Source organism: Monocercomonoides exilis (genome assembly GCF_001643675.1).
Source record: "Monocercomonoides exilis strain PA203 chromosome Unknown scaffold58-502437, whole genome shotgun sequence".
NCBI classification, from domain to species: domain Eukaryota; phylum Preaxostyla; order Oxymonadida; family Polymastigidae; genus Monocercomonoides; species Monocercomonoides exilis.
Window position 1 is genome coordinate 417,501 of NW_027150603.1, and position 19,119 is coordinate 436,619.

Sequence of the window (19,119 nt, forward strand, 5' to 3'; positions counted from 1 at the left end):
AAGAAGAATAAGAAGAAGGAATAACCAAAGTGCTTCCACCAAACGAGGTGATGTTTGTGAATTCCACTCCATCCAGACGGATCTCTTTGACAGAAGAGAAGCAGACAGCTGAGGAGCAGAAGGAAGAAGGAGAAGAAGAAGAAGAAGAAAGAGAAGGAGAAGAAGAAGAAGAAGAAAGAGAAGGAGAAGAAGAAGAATAACATCTTCCCCCTCCTTCCCTCTCCCTTCTCCACTCCATCACCTCCTTCGAACAGCACGTGTGAGCACTGAATGAAGACAGCACCTCGTTCTCATAGTCAATCGGCATAGACGCAACCTGCGCCACATTCACCCCTTTCATCAGCACCATCGCCCTTTCAGTGGCAATTCTACTGTCTGAATGTGTCTGTGAAGAAGATCCAGTGAACGAGCAGCCTGTCACAGCCGCATTCACATCGATGCTCCCGGCGTCGTTCTGAAGATGCACAAACAGACCGCATTCAGTGAGTGGTGTGTTTAATGCAGGTGATGTGTATTTGGAGGAAATTTTGGTTTCTTTTGAAGTGGTTGGAGAAGAGAAAGAAGAAATGTGAGAAAGTTCTGTTGGTTTCTCATCGAATGCAACGGTGCTAAAATCACAGCTGCGGATAAGCACTAGGCATACATCTTCTTCTCCTCCTCCTTCTCCTTCTCCTCCTTCTCCTTCTCCTTTGCTAATATTATTTCTTCCTCTTCCTCTATTTCTTCCTCTGCTGCTTCTTCCTTTTCTTCTGTTACTTTTATCATCATTTCCACTCTCTTCTGGCTCAAACACAGCAAATATGGCTATCTGTGAGTCGATCTCTATCAGTCCATTCCCATCGCCCTGTGTAACCGTCTGGTGCTGGTTGATTCTGAAGTTAACGTGGTTGAGCCGAACAAGCGATGGGTTTCGGAGAAATATGCAGCAGTCGGACGGAGAAACAGAACTCCCTTTGTTTTCTGCCTGGACGGGCTGCTGGGCGTTGAGGGGATTTTCCTGTTGAGACAGGGAGTGTTCTGATGGAGGGGGCAAAGCAGCACAAGTGTCGAATGTTCCATATGCCAAATACACTGTTGACTGATCGTCAGTGAAAATTGTGGCTCCTGAGAGCTTTTTGATTCTGAATCCGTCCATTTTCAGATCAGAGTCTGTCAGGTCGAAGAGCGGCCTTTCAAAATTTGCAATGACTGTGAGGTTCTTTATAGCGCACGAGCTGCTTTTTGTGAGACGCAGAATGGGAGTTTTATACTCAACTGATGCATCATCGTTCAGAATTTGCAATGATTCGATAATAGAATTATTCATAAAAATATGAAAAGCATCATGTGCATCAGAGTTTCCGTTATGCTGATAAGAGCTATAATTTTGATCCACAAAAATTTTAATGTGTTCTATTTTTGAAGATTCAAATGAAAAAGGGAAAAACGTATCTAAAGGATCAAAACTTTATGCAACAAAAAATAAAACAAAGATCTTGCACACTGTAAAACGATACATGCTTTGTAACAATTCCAGCCAAATTAACTTGTGAACATTCTTGTAACAACAATATTCCACCATGAACTTCTTCAAATATTATATTTTTCAAAGTAAGACTAAATTTTATTGATAAATATTCAACGAAAAAAATGAAATATTTTCATACGTTGAAATATATCTGAAAGAAAAAATAACCCCAATGTTTGCTGAATTTTGAGAAATAACTGATTCACCATTTATTGGTGCTAAGCAAAGATTGGACAAATCAACTTCCAAAGAAATAGGAATAAAATCATTAAATTTTTCATCGCTTTTCAGAATTATGAATGTTCCATTCTGTAGTTGTTGGAAAACAAATTGAAAAGACTTGCAAGCATGGGTCGAATTCTCCTGAACGCATTCGTCATTATCAATCCCAGATAGTGGCGCAACTGTAACATTATGCATTTTTTCATCAGAAAATGCTAATTGTATAAAATAAAAAATGCTGAATAAAAGCATTTCTGATGAAAGATAATACACAACAATTAAAAAATTAGAATGGTTCATTATCTTTTGGAAAAAAAAATGATGACAACAGTGACGCTTAAATATGAAATGTTCTGCAAAACAAAAAATAAATTTATCAAACAATAATTTTTTAATTATTTTTCATCATATTTACTTCTTTCATTCTATATTTGGTGCCCACAGAGATTTTAAATAATTCCAATGTTATTTGTATTATTTTTGCATAATAAATCTTTCCATTTTCAATGAAATAACTTGAAAGATTTTTGTCTTCCCATTATCGAAGCAAAATTGAATCAAGAACAAAAATGCATGTTAATGCAAAAAATGTTGTAAGTCTTTGCTTCGGTTTGCCCAAACTATTTATAAGATTTGTTTATGTTGAATATTCGATATGTTTATTGATTTTAGTGCTCATGTTCTTTGAGTCTTTATTTTCAATCTATCTTGAATACAGACGAATTAGAAAGGTGTGAAACGTATTAATTTTTGTTATATCATATGCATTTGTCTTTATAGCAAAGAGATGCAAGAATTCCAAAGTATTTTGCTCAAGTGTTAAGTCAAGAAGAATATGACAAAAGTCGGGCATATATAACTGTTAGAGCGTTTGTAATTGTTGAATGTCTTTTTGTGGAACATTATTTGATTCGTTTTATTATAGCAAACTATCAATTTTAAAAGAAATTCTTTCTGCAGTTGAGCTTTTTGTTGTTGTATATTTCAAATTATATGTTATTATGTGGAACCTATCGGAACGAATAGCTTTTTCATTTGGATTTAACAAAGACTCGGAGATTCTGATTTCTATCATTTTTATGATACTAACAGAGTTGCTTTCAAATGTAATAAGCATACCAGTATCTTACTTTGAAACATTTAATATTGAAGCTAAATTCAATTTTAACAAGCAGACTCGAAAGGTTTCAATTTTTCGTTTTTAAAAATGAATGTTTCTTTAACTTCTTTTCGATAATTTTTATGAAACGGCAACGAAATGTCATTCTTTGAAATAATTTTTGAAATAGATGTTTTTTGTTGATTTAATTAAAATGCAACTTGTTTCGATTGTAACTGATATACCCATATTTGCATTTATCTTGTGGGTATTCAAGCATCGTCCAGGAGGTGACAAATATTGGCTGATTGCATATATTGTGTTTATGATATTTTTCATTCTGATGCAATCGGTCTATCAAAAAGTGATTATGCCAATGTTCAATAAATTCACTCCGCTGACGGATGAAGAGATTGCGCCAGCGATCAAAGAGTTTTGCGAGCGGTGCAACTTCGCTGTGAAAGATGTGTTTGAGATTGATGGCTCTCGGAGATCATCGAAGTCAAATGCGTTTTTCGTTGGGCTCTTTGGGAAGAAAGAGGTTGTGTTGTACGACACACTGCTTGACATGGTTCGGAAGGATAAGCTTATCGAAAAGGAACACATACTGGCAGTGTTAGGACACGAAATCGGACATGCAAAGCATCATGGTTTGCTTAACGCTTTAATGATTTGTTTTGTTTTTATTTTTATTTTTATTTTTTTTTTTTGGAATGGCTAAATAATGATTTTACTTGAATGTTATTATTTCCGATTTCTTTACTGATGACTAACAAATTTTTTTCTATGTTTCTTTGTAATGCATTGATGCTTACAGATATTTGGAAGATGATTGGAATGTATGGAGCGATGTTTTTGTTTATGTTCTATGCGTTTTCGAAGACTGTGGATTCTCCTGAGATTCATGCTGTATTCGGCTTTGAAGAAAAACATGTGTGTTTTGCCCGTCTGTTTTCATTTGAGAGGGAAAATAAATGAGTAACAAATGTGAAATTTTGAGATATTTTAGCCAAAATAATTCGATTTATTGTGTTTTAATGTTATTGTTCAATAATACATAAATTTCTTCATTTGAAAAAACTTTTTTGTGAATTCTTCTTCTTTTCTCTCCAGACAATTGTTGGATTTATGGCATTTATGACTCTTGTGTATCCGCTTCTGTCCATTTTGAGTGCTCTGTCAAATCCAATTAGTCGCAGCTTCGAATATCAGGCAGACAAATATTCACACGATATGGGGTATAATTTTGATTATTTATTTTTTTATTATAATGAAAAAATTATTGTTTTGTATTCTTCATTTTTATGTTTATTTATTTATTTATTTTTTCAATTGATTGATAATTCTATTTTTTAATTATTGACTTTACAAATTCGTGCATTCGAACATAAATTCCTTTTGAAATTTCATTTTCTAAACCTTCTTCGAAATCTATTTGAACAATTAATCTCATTTAGATGTGACATAGGGACTCCTCTTGTTGTCTTATCGACAGAAAACTTGTTGGATTTTAACCCTGATCCAATGTTTGCATTCCTTTATTTGTAATTAATTTATTTGCAAATCTTGATTATTTTATTTTTTATTTATTTATTTATTTATATTTGTTATGAAAATCATTTCAATTTTGATGAAATGAAATGAACTTTTGACTTTTCTTTACGTTTTTAGCCATTCATTTTACTATAATTCGCATCCAAGTCTGTCAGAACGTTTGAAAGCGTTGAATTGGGTTGCACCTGAAGGAATTAAGGAGAAAAGATTGAAGGCCAAGGCTCTAAAGAAAGAGCGAGAAGAAAAGGAAGAGGCGGAAAAGCAGGAAAAAATCAAGAAAATGAAAGAAGGCTTAACAAAAAAAGAAAAAGATGATGATTTGTAAGCTGCAATCAAGAAAACATAATGTTGGGTGAGGAACTTTTATAAAAACCATTCAAAAATTGTTGAATTTTCGATTTTTTTTTCGAAATGTTGTTTAAAACATTTCGAAAGCAAAAGGAATAACAGACTTTATACCTGTTTATTTTTTTTTCACCACAACGTAATGTCAGCAAAACGAATAATCACTTAATATTTTGAAATTATCAGTGAATGTCAAATACTTATTTGTGTTTCAATATGAATTTTTTTGGAGATAAAGAAGAATTGAAATTTTATTTTTAACTTTTCATAATTGAACGTTCTTTATTGAAAATTGGAAATTATTCTTTCTCTCTCTCTCTCTCTCTCTCTCTTTCTCTTTCTCTCGGTTTCTTTTCTTTTCTTTTCTTTTCTTTTTTTTTTTTTTTTTTTGTTGTTGTTGTTGTTGTTTCTTCACTTCGCTTTGATAAATCAGGATCATAAATCACTTTTTAAACAAACATTTGAAAATAAATTTTTGTATCGTTTTGTGAATTGAATAAAAAAAGAGAAAGAGAAATTGTGAATCATGAATTCTAAGCATCTCATTTTCTCAAACATTCACAAAATAATCAGAAATATTCAATGACAATCGATAATAAATTCTTTTGTTAAAAAAATCAATTGTTTCCTGAAAGCTTGTGATGATATCTTCGCATCCTTCTTCTTCCATCTTTTCAATAAACTCCATTCTTTCTGCCTTTCTTTTTGCTTCTTCCATTTCATCATCTCTCTTTTTCTTCAATCGACTCGAAACATTCGATATGAATAATAAGAAGTTTTGTGCAAACTCGTCATTTAATGTAGATTGCAGAATCTCCTCCAAAATAACATCAACCGCTTTACTTTTCAATAAGCCATCAATTTGCACAGTTTTACGACTCGATATTAATTCGAAAAGACAAAGGCATTCTCCCACTATTTCTTTCTCTCTCTTTCTTGCTGCCTTGCACAGCTTCACAAGACAGTCGGGCAATCCGGTATATTCCTCGTTCCGCAATCTGCGACACTCCAAAAATGATCTTATTGTTGCTATCAAATCTCGAATTATCTGAATTCTTTTTCCTCTTTCCTTTCCTTTTTTCCTCTTCCAATCCACACTTCTTGTCATATCTTCTATTTCTCTAATGGCTTCTCTTGTAAAATGCAGCTCATTCTCAATTACATTTTCCTGAACTCTTTCGAAGAAAAATCTGTTGACTAAAAACTGCCAAGCTGATTGATACGCAAGATGAGTAAGGTTGTGATGCGTCTGGTGATATTTGATAATCTCAGCGATCTCATTGAAATAAAATTCTTTTTTAATATTCTATTCCAGAATTATAATTGAAATTTATTAGAAAAATAAATTTAGAAAAAAGAATGTCATACTTCATATCTATCAATATTGCTCAAAGCTAGCAAAGCCATTTCCACTTCTTCCTTTGTTTTTTCGTTTTCCTCATTGTTTGAAGCTGCTTTCACAAGACAGGGCACGCAAATCTGTAGTAGTTTGTATGGAATTGAGTGCTGGTACATCATAACATAGCATTCGCAAAGATCAATCAGAAGCTTTTCATCCTTTTCTTCTTTTTTCTTATCTTCTTCAAAAATCATCTTCTCAATCCTTAAACTCAACAAAGAAAAGTCATAACTGTTATTCCACAGATTTTTCAAAATTTTACAATATCCCTTGTGCTTCATCAGCAAAATGGCATTCTCCATTGTCAATTTCTTTTCTTCAATCATTTTATCCAGTGCATCAAATGTTTCTTTCGTGAATAAAGAATCGAATTCTTCATCGTCCATCTCATCCATTAGTCCGTTCATTTCATCGATTATCTGTTTCTGTTCATTCTCAATGCAATCTTCCAGCATCTTTACCAATTCTTCAAAAAAAATCACAAAAATAATTAAAGCATTGAAAGTTTAATCAAGATAAAAATTCAACGAACTTGAAAACTTTTCTGTAAGCTCTGATTGATAATATTCATCAAGAATATCCTCGTTATAAGCCTCATAGCAATCAATATAACCTGTATAATCATCTTCCTCTTCATCGTCATCATTATAATTAGCATCTATATCATAATCTTCTTCTTCTTCTTCTTCTTCTTCTTCTTCGAAATTGTAAACAGCATTCGCTATATTCATTGTATGTTCTGTGCATTTGATAAGTAATGGAAAGTTTAAAACGAGATAATCGACAGATTCAAACATTTTTATTTGAAAGCAAAGATCTGCGAAAGCAATAAAAAAACTGATAACCTTGATAAATATTTGCAGTTGCAAGAAAATAACTTGAGCAAAATCTGTTCAATGAACTTTGCTTAAGAGACAAGCAAATCCTTTTTTTCTTTAAAGTGATCAATCGCATAAGAAAAAATCCAAATTCGGATGTTGTTTGTGAGCAAATTCTGAGGAAACAACCCCTGATTATTTTTCTGTACTTTAGGGATGAGGCCATTGTTTCCAATGAAAATTTTTATCAGGAAATGGAAAGGACAAAACAGACTTTTTTTTGTTGAAAGTCAAAAGTCCTTTGCTGGAGATGATTCAGTCATTTCTGTGGGGGGAGCAAGACTTCTGGAGGTTTGCATTAATTTTCTTTTTTTAATTTGAAAGTGTTTATGATATTGTTTGCGATATTCTCTCAAGCAAAAGCGATCAAAAATGCGATTATTTGAAACTTAAAATCAAACTTATCGATTTAACTTCGTCCGAAAAGAATACGGAAAAGAAGAACTATGATTTGCAGACAAGCTGATTTGGGGGCCTCAAATTCTTTTCGAATCAACATGTTTGAAACAAACAAATTATTTATTAAAAATATAACAGCTTCTCCAACAATGGAACTGAAAAATATGATCAAACTGAGAGCTCATATGAAACGGGCATCAATGGCGCGATAAATGGAAGATGGCGAGCAACGAAGATTGGTTTATGCAGAAAGCAAAGCTCAAAGAAAAGAGTTGTGAAAATCATCCACAGCGAATTTCATCACCTCCGAAGGTTGCCAATGAAAAAGGAAGATAAAGTTAGCTTCTTATAGAGGGAAACGCAGGAAGAAAGATGAAGTTAGGAGGAATCTGTGAAGGAGATCTTTCTGCCTCCGTTATTGTGGATTTGGTCATGAGGCAGAAGAAAGGCAGGAGTTGAAGTTGAGAGAAACGAATCACAGCTCATGAACTTTGCGGATTTCAGCTTTGCAAGTGTGCGATGGAACACCAAGTTGCAGAACTGTTCATGGAGAATACGCGCGGCAGCCGAAGCTATTGAGTGCACTTCGTTCAATTTGAGGGAAAAGGAGAAAGGGGAAAATACGAAAATGATTCTGTAAAAAAGGATATTTTTGATGACATCTTCGAATACGCACAGTTTATTCCTGCCCTTTTTCAATCCAATCGAAACGAGGAATGGCTGGGACATGGAAAGAGGGCAGCGTTGGGAATCTGGATTGCATGCATTGCAGTTCATCGGCAGGTTAAGAGAGGCTGAAAATGCAAAGATGGAGCCTCTGAAGAGACAAGAAAGACTGAAAGAAACACAAAAAGCAGCAGAAATGAAACCTCTATGGAATGCTTCAAGGGGAATAATAGTGAATATTGCAGTATGTTTTCATCTATATCTGTGTGGAGCAATCAACTTATCATTTTCCACTGATTGTGGCTGATTCTCAAAAAATGCACTTTTTTATGTTGCATCTTCAACTTGCTCTTCTTCTTCAGTTTCTGATTCTGCTTCTAATACTTCTTCTTATTCTCCTAATTGCGCCTTTCTTCTCCAGCAACCTCGTTGAAGGCAGGCGATCCTCTATTTGTGTGTGAAGGCAGAGCACAAAAACAGAGTTCAACCAGAACAGAAAGAAATATTTTCTTTTTCTTCTTTTTGTGTGAAATCAAGCCATTTTTCTTATTCTTCATTTCAGGATGCTGTTTATTAAAAACTCACATCTTCGATTTGGTTTCTTTTTTCTTCGAGATAAAAGTTACTCAATGAAAAAAAGAAGTATCACTTCAAAATACAATTTATTGAAATGACCAACGAAATTGGAAAAAAAATTTTTTTTTTTTTTTTTTTTTTTTTTTTTTTGTCAAATAAAAGATGATGTTCATTGTCAAAGACAAATGGTGAATATTCAAAAAATGAACGAAAAGAAAAAGGAGCAAAATATAAAGGCACAAACAACCTCTTTGCAGAGTCAAATCAGAAAGAAAGAAATCTCGTTTGAAAGAAACAATGAAACAAAAAATGATAGCCATCAACATAATCACTCATTTCGCTCAAATAGAATTTGGAAAGCACTTCAAAAAAAAAAAAACAAAATAAAATAAGAATAAAAATAAAAAGTTAAGAAAAGAAAAGAAAATTCGAACGCTGTCAAAGTTGTGAAATGATTAAGTGAAAGGCAAAAGAATATATTTTGAGTTGCATAAAGAAGAAAATAATGCAAGGCAATAAGATTCCGATAGAAATGAACTTTTCGCAATGCGTCCTCATCTCTGCAGTTATAACGATCTTGTGCAAATTGGCTTATGCCTTTTCTTCTGTGCTATTTGTATTTTCTCTCTTCCTTTCTTCGAAACAGAAAAGGAGGAGGGAAAACGAATGAAGTTGTTTCCAATATTATTGACGAGTGTTTGGTGAAAAATGGCTGAGGAAAAAAGAATGGAATCTTTCCGTTGATTGACCAGAAGAATGTTGAGTTCGAAATAAAAGGAAATGGTTTTTGAAGATATTTGCCTTGATTTCTCCGCGAGAATTGGATGAATGCGATAAATGTGAAGAAAAATGAAGCATCAATCTGCTTCTGGTATTTCTTCAGAAAGCGCTTCTGCATCTCTTTCTCGTCTGAACAGTTGAGGCATATGAACCTACAACGCTTCAATAACAATTAAGCTTTCAGAAAAATGAAAGATTGATAACGTATTTGAATGGGCATCCTTTCGCTTTTTTAATGCAATCGATTTCAGATGTGAGCATTGAAGTCCAAAGAAGAATTTCTGACTGGCTCAAAGAAGATCACGTTGACACTGAAGGGCATTTTGAGCAATAAAAAGATGTGAATATCTCTCTCTCCGTTCTGATGGAAACAACACGAATTATTCGCTTGATTTTATTTCTTTTTCATATCATCACCACCATTGGCAACTGAATGGGAAAAAAAAAGGTTTGCTCTTTTGAATCAAAGATGAATCCATCTTGGAAGATTGGTTATTTTAACTTCCTCATCCAATCTTCATTCAATTGAAATCAAATGGCTTTTGCAATTAAAACCTTTTAACAAACACCAAAGAAAATGGTTTGCGGTTGTTTGTTGTTGCTTCATCAATTATGAATCTGCAAATCTTTGGTGTTGGAGCCATCCTTCACATGTTTGCATTTATTGCTTGTTTCGCTTTGGAAGCGATTTTCCTTTCTCTTCTGGCATTTCACCTGCTGTTGAATTGCATTCTTTTGAATAAAATCAGTATTAGTATTTGCCAAATCAATTCTTTCTTCTTCAATAAGCTTGAGAATGATCTTAAAATTGGAAATGAAAAAAGAAAAAATAAAAATAATTGCAAAATACTTTAAGCAAACAAACCGTTGTTGCCCTTGTCTTCAATCAAAATCAGCTTCGCTATTAGAAAAAAACACCTTTTTTTCTTTAAAATTTCAGTGGCCAATCATTTATCCTTTTCTCAGAATTCAAGTTCTTTTTCAATGAAATAGAAATAATATTTCCAAAATTGGAAAGATGTTGTTTCAAAAAGAAAATGATTTTTGTCAGAAATTATCTCCCATAAACTATCTGTTGGTTCGATCAACAAGAATAAAAAGATTGGATTAATTCTTGTTTGCAGCAAGCGAATTCATTTATTCTTCCTTTTTCATTTTTGCTTCCGATTGATATAAAGCATAGCGTTAGTTGTAGCACCGTTAACTTTCTATTTTGGAGATAAATAAAGATATTTGTATTTGTTGATTAACTTGTTGTATATTTAGCATTCCTTTCATTTGCCCAGAACACATAATGGACGAAGTGAGTTCAGTCTGTAGCGTTGGAGAAGAAGAGGAAGAAGAAGAAAAAGATTGTGATGAAGAAGAAGAAGAATACAAGACAGAGCTTACAGAAAAGTTTACAAGTTCGAGCATTTTTTTATTGAATAAACTTTTAATGCTTTGAATTTTTTTTAAGAATTATTAGACGAATTGGTAGATTGCAACGAGGATGAGCAAAAACAGAAAATCGATGAAATGAATGAAATGGTTAATGAAATGAATGAAAAAGAATTTCATTCAATATGCACTAAAAAGAATTTAGACAAAATCAATAAAATGATTGAAGAAAAGAAAATAACTTTGGAAAATACAATGATGCTGATGAGACATATTGCATATTGTAACGCGCTTGCAGAAGTGTGGTGTAGCAATTTTCACAGTTCTGAACTGAGCAAAAGATTTGAGAAGATGATTGTTGAAGAAGATGAGAAAAAAGAAGAAAAGAATGAAAGACTTCTTGTTGATCTTTGCGAATGCCATTTAATCACATATGAATGTTATATACCAGACAATATTATTGTTATTTGCATACTACACCTTCTGAAAGCTGCATCAAACAAGGAAGAAAACGAAGAAACAAAGGAAGAAGTGGAAATGGCTTTGCTTGCATTGACTTATATTGTTCGATGGAATGTTTGAAATCATTTAAAGTTTTTTTTGAATTATTATTGTAATTTTTTTCCTAATTTTTGAATAGAAAGTTGAAAGAGAATTGTATCTGAACGAGATCAAAGAGATTATCCAACATCATCAAGAACATCACAATCTTACTCATCTTGCCTATCAATCTACTTGGCAGTTTTTGATAAACAGATTTGAAAAAGATGAAAGTTTGGAAGACACTATTATGAATGAACTGCATATTATCATAGAGGCAATAAAGGAACTGGAAGAGTTGACAAGAAATGTGAATTGGAAAAAGAAAAACGAAAGAGAGGAAAAAGGAACGAAAACGAAAGAAGAGATTATAATCTGGAGATGGTTCGATATAATTAGTGATATCATATCCCAACACAAATTGTGGAATGAAGAATTTGTTGGACTCATAGGCGGCCTTGTGGGGTTATATCGAGCAGCAAATGATGGTCATAGAGAAATTTGCCGAGAATGCATTTATTTCCTTAGATTTGCAGCAAGAAGCGAATCTATGAAAGTTGATGACTTATTGGAAGGAGGGGCAATTGATACTTTTTTTGAAGAACTTCATCAGCCAACATTAGAAGATGAAAATATGTGTGATTGCTTGGATGCTGCTTATGCAATTTCAGGAAGATTGGAAGGAAAGACGGATGGTGAAAATAGAGAGGACGAAAATGGAGAAGAGATTAGAAAGAAGGTATTTGAAAAGATGGAAGAAGAAGGATATGAAGATACCATCACTAGCTTTTATGAAACAATTGATTTTCTTAACAACGAATATTATTATGAATTATCGTTGGATATTTCCGATTATTTTGTGAATATTTGAGAAAATGAGATATTTCACATTTTGTTTCTCTGATTTTCAATTTTTGTATTTTGATTATTTCCTTCATCTGCAAATAGCAGTTTGCAGCCTTCTTCAATTGAAATTTTTTATTGGATTGCCTGATGAATTATCAGCAACTGGTGTAAATGCCTGAGAAAATGAAAAGTTATTTATTCTGTAACTCAAAATTTTTGTTTATTTTTCATTCAGTATCATATCACATTCAACAAACGTAAAGTTAGTTTTAAATCTTTTTCTTTTTCATTTCTTTGAAATTCTGAAAAGCAAAAAAATATATGAAATATAACATTTCATTTCTTCTTTTCTTTGGGGAAAAAATTATCACCGAATATCCAACTTCTCGCAAGTTTCAAGAATTAATGATATTTTCTTTCTTGTTATTTGTGTTCAGTCGCCTCTTCTTTGACTTTTTTTTGAAACGCAAATGTTTTTCTGAACGGATGAATAAAAATGAAATGAAAGAAAATAAAATTGAGAATTGGTTAGATGAACACGAGGAAAAAGAAGTTACTATCTTTTGATGGTCAATGAGTCGATTACTGATCCTCAATCATTATCTTCATTCTTTCTCAAATCTCCTCTTCCTCCCCTGATTGGATGTGTTTTTTATTCCCTCTTCCTCTTTCATTTAAAAGGCTTTCCTTTTCAGTTTCCAATTTTTCAAACCAAATCATCAAGAAACATTCACAGTCAATTGCAAATGAGCGAGAAGAAAAGAATTCTTGAATCTTGAAGTTGGAGCGGATGCTAATTCTTGACTTGCAGTTGGCAAAACTTCAGGCAATGCAGATGCAGATATCTCACCATCAGATGTGCTGCTTTTTTTCCAGGCTTCCTTTTCGGTGCTTTCATCGGTTTTGCCATTTGGCTTTGAAATGTGAGCTGAACGCTGATCTTTCAGACTCTTAGACGGATTCTCACTCCAAATGAGCGAAATGAGATTGGCTGGTTCATTCTGAGAAGGAAGAGGAGATAAGAGTGAAGCAGAAGAAGAAAAAAAAGAAGGACCGATTGATTAAATGAAAACTGAAGTTGTGCAAGTGAATGATTGTTTGAGAGAGATGGAAGCAGAAGCAGAAGGTGATAATGAGAAGACTGACCGAAATGAATGAAAAATCCACAATTTGTGTTGAATATTCTTATTGTCCAGCCAAAAAAGCTGATTTTGAATGAAATCTCTTTTCATCTCATCTTATCACATTTTCTTTCCTTTGTTCATTTGCTGCAATCTGCATTTTCTTATTCTCTATTTCCATTTCATTCCATTTTTCTTCTTCTTTTCAAGGATGAAGATTCCATTTGTTGAATTGGCTCGAAAAGTTGTTTCAAAGATGAACAAGATAATCACTTGAGTTTCTTGATAGATTGGAAAAATGAAAATATTCTCAAAGAATTGGCAGCATTTCCTGAAAGCTTGTGATGCAATCTTCGTATCCTTCTTCTTCCATATTTTCCAATAACTTCATTTTTGTTGCTTTTCTTTTTTCGTTTTCATTTTCTTTATCCTTCCCTTTTTTCAACTTTTCACATTGCCTTTTGAAAATTTTCAAACACTCTGTCAAATATCCTTCTTTTATTGTTGTTTGCTGCATTTCGTCCAAAAGCACACAAACAGTACCGCTTTTCAGCAAGCCATCAATTTCTTCAGTTCTGTTTCTCACAATTCTTCTCATCGAATATGAACACCACTCTCTTATTTCTCTGTGATTATTTTTTGCTGCTCGAAACACTCCCACAATACCTTCAATAAGTCCATATTGCTCTTCACTCCACAACTGATGGTTCTCCAAGTGAAATGCCAATGAATCCAGGCTTTTCTTCAAAATATGCACTTCTTTCATTTCTTTTCCTCCTTCCTTTTCTTTCTCTCTCTTCCAATCCACACTTCTTGTCCACTCTTCCAGTTCTCTTCTTGCCTCACTCACAAAATGCAGTTCGTTCATAAAAACTTCTTCCAAACTTTTATCATGATATGATCTGTTTATCATAAACTCCCAGGCAGATTGATATGCAAGATGAGTCAACTTTCGATGTTCCTGATGAAACTTGATGATTTCTGTCATCTCTTTCAAATATTGTTCTTTTTTCGGTACCTATCAAAAATTAAAATGAAATAAAAGCTCAAAAATCAATTCAAAAGTCCTCAAACATCTTCGCAGATGCAACTCAAAGCCATCAAAGTCATTTCTACTTCTTCCTTTGTTTTTTCATTTTTATTTTTGTTGGAAGCAGCTAACAAAATATAAGGCAAACTGATTAAAACCAATCTGCTTGGAATGACGCATTCGAACAACATCGAACAGCTTTCACAAAGATCAATCAGAAGCTTTTCATCCTTTCCTTCTTTTTCATTCTCTTCAGTTATAATTACCTTCAGAATTCGTTTCTTCAATAATGACTTTTATAAAGAAAAACTCCATATATTTGTGCGATTCTTTTTGAAGTCACAAATGTTTCATTTTCAAATGAATCAAAAATTTCATATTAAGCTCAAATTTTTATTAACATTCACGAAACAATACTCGAATTAATGAAATTGTGTTATCCAATAATGGATTCCATATTTGGAAAGTTTGGTGTATGTTAACAGAAATGTGAGAATAGTATTAAATTTTTGATTCATTTGAAAATAAAACATTTGCAACTTTTCTAAAAGAATCACACATTTTTTCAAATTTTTCCAATACCCCATATGGGGGAAAATACGGACTTTCAAGCTTTTTTTGCACAAGGCATAGAAAAATTGCTTCACTCTTCACTTTATTTCACTTTCTCTGATTTCAAAATAAATTTGATTTACATTTCTGAAAACAGGCATCATTGAAATTATAACAAAAAGTTTTCCAACATTTCACGAATGTCAAATAATGAATTTATTTTTATTGCGATTTTTGATCTCAAAAAGTCAACGAAAAGTGCATAATTTTTCAATGAAAAAGCCTGAAGTGAAATACTATTCCACATATATTTCAATGGTACAAATGCATTTTCCAAAGACAATTTCATTTCTTCAATCATTTTATCCAGTGCATTAAATGTTTCTTTTGTGAAAAAGAATTCTAGTTCTTTAACATTCATTTCCTCCATCAGCCCTCTCATTTCCCCGATTTGCCTTTTTTGAACATCTGTTGAGTAAATGCATAATTGGGAAAGCAATACTGGAATAAAAACATAAGAAACAATTGTACTTAAGGAAAAAAAGATATGCACACATGTAAAGTCTTTTATTTTCTGTGACTGATGCATTTTTAACAAAATCAGTTAAAAAAGTATTTCAAAAGTTTTCACAATTCGCAATAGAGCGAATCAACAAACGCAAGGAGCAGGTTTGCTCCTCAATAATGAGTATTAATTTTAAGTGTGGATGGTTTTGGATCAAACTTCGCTAACAATTTGACTTCTTTTACATTCCATTGTCCGCAGGAAGAATGACACAAGATACTGTTAGAGTACCATAAAGTGACGGCGAAGACAGAAGAAATGATTTGATGCACAGGCTTTCAAGGGTGGAAGACATGATTGAAGAAATCACCAGAAGCCAAGCATGGCCAATGCAGTCCGGAGCTACGGGAATGTTGCCAATGAGAAAAGTGAAGAGGGAACGACTTAAAAGAAGAAGCAGATCGAGATCGAGCGAGTCTGAGTCGAATGCATATTTAATTGATGTTATCGCGAGAGGGAAACAAGGAAAGAGTGAGAAAGGACGTCGCACATATAGACGATCGCGGCACTAACAGTAAAGGTATTAGGGAAAACGCACATCATGGAAGAAGAGAATGAGCCACTGAGAGGACTTTTCTGTGCTTCTGCGCTTATTGCTGACTGTATCAGCAGAATAAATCTTCTGAAGGTTATTCTCCAGTCGAGCTGGGAGAGCGCGAAAGGCTTTCTTGATGGAGGAATGGCCAAGGTGGTCCCAGAGAATCAAAAAAAGTTGGTTGATAGCACCATCTTTTTTCAAGCAGAGGGAGATGCAACAGGACACGGTGCATCTCCCGACTCCTCAGTAGGGTTCGGACTTGCAAGGGTCAGAAGTTAGACTTCGAGAAGATACATTACAAGCAAGAATGCTCGGGGATTTGTATTCAGACAGTTCCAGAGAAGTGGATACGGAAGGAGCTTCACAGATTTCAAAGCATAGAAGATAATGCCTTAGTTCCAAACGCAATGCGTTAACCATTGTTGGTAGTCCAGCCTCAATCGCAGTGCCATTGCACCCAGCCCCCCAAGGACCCAAGGGGGAACAGCTGTGGAATAGACTTTAGGAACGAGCAAATGGGCACAGCAGTTGCGTGGAAAAGGTGAGAGAGAGAAGAGAGAGAAGAGAGAGAGAAGAGAGAGCCGCGCTTAACCATACGACAGAGAAATAGAAGTGACGGTCAGGCTCCAGCGAAATGACTATACGACAAGAAACCGCAGCTCTTTGCGAGATGAGATCAGAGACGGAAGTGCAGAAACAGAACGTGAATATCGGATATGTAATGAGTCTGTCAGATCAAGAGAAGGAAAGAGAACGGGAGAACACAGGGGATCTCATGACAGAGATATCAAGAGAAGATACACAACACAAAAAGAACAGAAGAAGACTCATTACATCTCCTCTCGACAGAACAGAAGAGCAATCGGAGATTCGAGAAGGAGAAATGGAGGGGAGTCTCGAGAGCTTCTTCAACTATGATAGAGTCCCCAATTGGGAGCGCCCTGGAGGCGAGCTCGAAGACAGCTATTGCAGATATTCTCGAAGAAGAAGGGAATACACAGACGCAACTTGGCCACAAGACACCAGATGTGAAGGGGAGTATAGCGAAGGGACCACTGAGGGAGCCACTTCCTGGGAGACTGGTGAACGGGCTGAGCTAGTGGTAGAAGATTGGGGGAGACAAACCAGTGAGCCGTGGTATTAGAGCTCGATGGAAAAGTCCCCAGTCCCCAACCTCGCTTGAGGAGAGAAAACACAGACAAGAGTTTCGAGGGACGACAGAAATGACGAACAATTATTTATCCCTCTTGGAGGAGGAATTGAGGGACGGAGTAATGAAGCCCGTGCCAGAGTCGGAGGTAAAGTGGTTCAACCCGACATTTATGGTGCGAAATAAGAACGGAAAGAGAAGAAAGATCCTGGATTGCAGGGCTCTAAACGAGGAAGTGCAGGGAAAACACTTCAAGATGGATTCACAGGAGATAGTGGTGGACATCCTGGAGAAGAACGATTGGATGACCACTCTGCATATATCGAGTGCATACCAGTACGTCAAAGTGGACGAACAACTCAGCCCCTATCTGTGCTTCAGCTTTCAGGATCAATGTTACTCTTTCGTAGGGATGCTTTTTAAAACGAAAGATGCGCCCAGAATATTTACAAAAATAATGAGACGGGCGACGTCATATATCAGAGAAAAGTGGAGAGTGAAGCTAGTGATATACTTGGACTACATTCTCCTCATGCATCCAGACAGGGAAGTTTTGAGATTGATCTCACAGGAGATAGCCCAGTTCCTGAGGAATCTGGGCTGGATTCTGTCGGAGGAAAAACTGAAGTTGGAACCCGCAAGGAGCGTGGAGTTTCTGGGATGGTTGTGGAACTCAGAAAAGATGGAAGTGGCGCTCCAAGAAAGGAAGAGAGTGCTGCTCCTGGAGGATGTGCGAACCTGGATAGCACATGCAAAGAAAACGAAGAGTCAGAGAACAAGAGACTTAGCAGCACTTCTCGGGAGGCTGAATTTTGTGAGGCTGCAGCACCCACCAGCGAGCCTGTTATTGAAGCGCATGTAATTCGTGCTGAGGCAGGTAATAGCCTGCGGGGGCTGGAACGGAACTGTAAAAGTCAACACTATGATGCTGGGAGAAATAACACATTGGAAAAAGATTCTGCCAGAGAACAGACCAAGGTGTCTGAAGAGAAGGATGAGACTAGTAGAACTTGCAACGGATACGTCAGAGCTGGGTTGGGGTGCAGTGTTAACAGAACCGAGAGAGAACAAAGATGAGAAAATATATGTCCACGGAAGTTGGACCCTCCAGGAGAATGCGTTAGCGATAAACGAGAAGGAATACAGAGCAGTGTTGAGTACACAAGAGAGAAAGGGAGCATAGCTGCAACAACAGAAGATAGACCATATTCGTCTGAAGACAGACAATATGTCCACGAGATGGACAATACAGAAGAAGAGGTGAGCTCCATCGCTCATTCCAACACTGAGAGCATTAGAGAAGAAACTGAACAGCCTGGACATTACAACACAGACGGAACATCTCACGGGAGAGCAGAACACGGAAGCAGATGCACTCAGCCGGATGGCGAAAAGGCCGGATTATGCACTGAAGGGGGAGAAAGTCGCAGAGATATTTCAAACAATAGCACCGAGAATACCAGATCAATTTTAGAACAGATTGTGCCGGTGCCCTGCGGAAGTACTTGGAAATGATCCTCTCTGAGAAGGAAGAGAGAGAGAGAAACATGCCAGGAGACGAGATAGTGTTAGTCCACCCGTTCCTAAGAAGCATTGGACGGGTACTGAAAGAGAAAATGAAGGAAGCTCAGAGGGAACAAACGATTCTGGTTCTTCCAGCCAGGCGGGGGCAGACCTGGACCCCGCTCCTGCAGCCTGCGCATTTGATAAGGACCCTGGTGACCTTTCAGGAATGAATGAAACCAGGAGCCAGAATGAAAAGTGAAGGCTGGAAATAACCCCCAGGAGAGGTGATATGCGTCACACTGGAGAAGAAAATATCCAAGGAAGGGACCTCTTCCCAACATGGGGAGAATACGTTGGAGCAAGAGATATAGCAACAGCAAGACTTAGAAATCAAAAGAGTGAAAGAGATAATTAGAGAGCGCTACAAAGATTTAAGCAGTATCTTGATAGAGAGAGCATGGGTGAC

The 19,119-nt window shown here is 35.5% G+C and overlaps 7 protein-coding genes across 7 annotated transcripts in view; 5 read left to right on the forward strand and 2 right to left on the reverse strand.

The window, feature by feature from the left end:
• Nucleotides 1-1,306, reverse strand: part of MONOS_2559fu2560 (uncharacterized protein) — a gene marked incomplete at its 5' end in the record, with an annotated part of 6,784 nt that extends 5,478 nt beyond the window's left edge. Inside the window, one exon of the mRNA XM_067872484.1 lies at nucleotides 1-1,306. This exon is cut by the window's left edge and continues 5,478 nt beyond it. Coding sequence (XP_067719909.1) covers nucleotides 1-1,306 — 1,306 coding nt within the window.
• A 963-nt stretch (nucleotides 1,307-2,269) lies between these two features.
• Nucleotides 2,270-5,199, forward strand: MONOS_2561 (putative Metalloprotease). Its single transcript, XM_067872486.1, has 9 exons — nucleotides 2,270-2,338; nucleotides 2,402-2,460; nucleotides 2,510-2,598; nucleotides 2,655-2,913; nucleotides 3,019-3,478; nucleotides 3,646-3,761; nucleotides 3,942-4,066; nucleotides 4,286-4,354; nucleotides 4,500-5,199. Exons 1-9 carry the CDS (start codon nucleotides 2,299-2,301, stop codon nucleotides 4,705-4,707), a joined length of 1,425 nt encoding a protein of 474 aa, XP_067719910.1. The 5' UTR covers nucleotides 2,270-2,298; the 3' UTR covers nucleotides 4,708-5,199.
• A 113-nt stretch (nucleotides 5,200-5,312) lies between these two features.
• Nucleotides 5,313-6,857, reverse strand: MONOS_2562 (uncharacterized protein; the record flags this gene model as incomplete). Its single annotated transcript, XM_067872487.1, has 2 exons — nucleotides 5,313-6,592; nucleotides 6,659-6,857. The coding sequence occupies 2 exons, from the start codon at nucleotides 6,855-6,857 to the stop codon at nucleotides 6,090-6,092; spliced, it is 702 nt and encodes a 233-aa protein (XP_067719911.1). The 3' UTR covers nucleotides 5,313-6,089.
• A 593-nt stretch (nucleotides 6,858-7,450) lies between these two features.
• MONOS_2563 (uncharacterized protein) lies at nucleotides 7,451-7,755 on the forward strand (the record flags this gene model as incomplete). Its single annotated transcript, XM_067872488.1, has 2 exons — nucleotides 7,451-7,503; nucleotides 7,584-7,755. 2 exons carry the CDS (start codon nucleotides 7,451-7,453, stop codon nucleotides 7,753-7,755), a joined length of 225 nt encoding a protein of 74 aa, XP_067719912.1.
• A 2,964-nt stretch (nucleotides 7,756-10,719) lies between these two features.
• On the forward strand, nucleotides 10,720-12,523 carry MONOS_2564 (uncharacterized protein; the record flags this gene model as incomplete). The annotated part of the gene is made up of 3 exons (XM_067872489.1): nucleotides 10,720-10,831; nucleotides 10,885-11,381; nucleotides 11,446-12,523. The coding sequence occupies 3 exons, from the start codon at nucleotides 10,720-10,722 to the stop codon at nucleotides 12,214-12,216; spliced, it is 1,380 nt and encodes a 459-aa protein (XP_067719913.1). The 3' UTR covers nucleotides 12,217-12,523.
• Nucleotides 12,524-16,000: 3,477 nt separating this feature from the next.
• MONOS_2565 (uncharacterized protein) lies at nucleotides 16,001-16,542 on the forward strand (the record flags this gene model as incomplete). Its single annotated transcript, XM_067872490.1, has 2 exons — nucleotides 16,001-16,271; nucleotides 16,427-16,542. The coding sequence occupies 2 exons, from the start codon at nucleotides 16,001-16,003 to the stop codon at nucleotides 16,540-16,542; spliced, it is 387 nt and encodes a 128-aa protein (XP_067719914.1).
• Nucleotides 16,543-16,631: 89 nt separating this feature from the next.
• Nucleotides 16,632-18,662, forward strand: MONOS_2566 (uncharacterized protein; the record flags this gene model as incomplete). Its single annotated transcript, XM_067872491.1, has 4 exons — nucleotides 16,632-17,124; nucleotides 17,335-17,483; nucleotides 17,631-18,192; nucleotides 18,259-18,662. The coding sequence occupies 4 exons, from the start codon at nucleotides 16,632-16,634 to the stop codon at nucleotides 18,660-18,662; spliced, it is 1,608 nt and encodes a 535-aa protein (XP_067719915.1).
• Nucleotides 18,663-19,119: the final 457 nt, after the last annotated feature.

Bases quoted from the DNA above. Each gene is read 5' to 3' on its own strand.
- MONOS_2561 (XM_067872486.1), top strand. From the start codon at position 2,299: ATGCATGTTAATGCAAAAAATGTTGTAAGTCTTTGCTTCG. The intron at 2,339-2,401 runs GTTTGCCCAAAC...TATTGATTTTAG, and splicing joins TGTTGTAAGTCTTTGCTTCG to TGCTCATGTTCTTTGAGTCT. The intron at 2,461-2,509 runs GTGTGAAACGTA...TTGTCTTTATAG, and splicing joins AATACAGACGAATTAGAAAG to CAAAGAGATGCAAGAATTCC.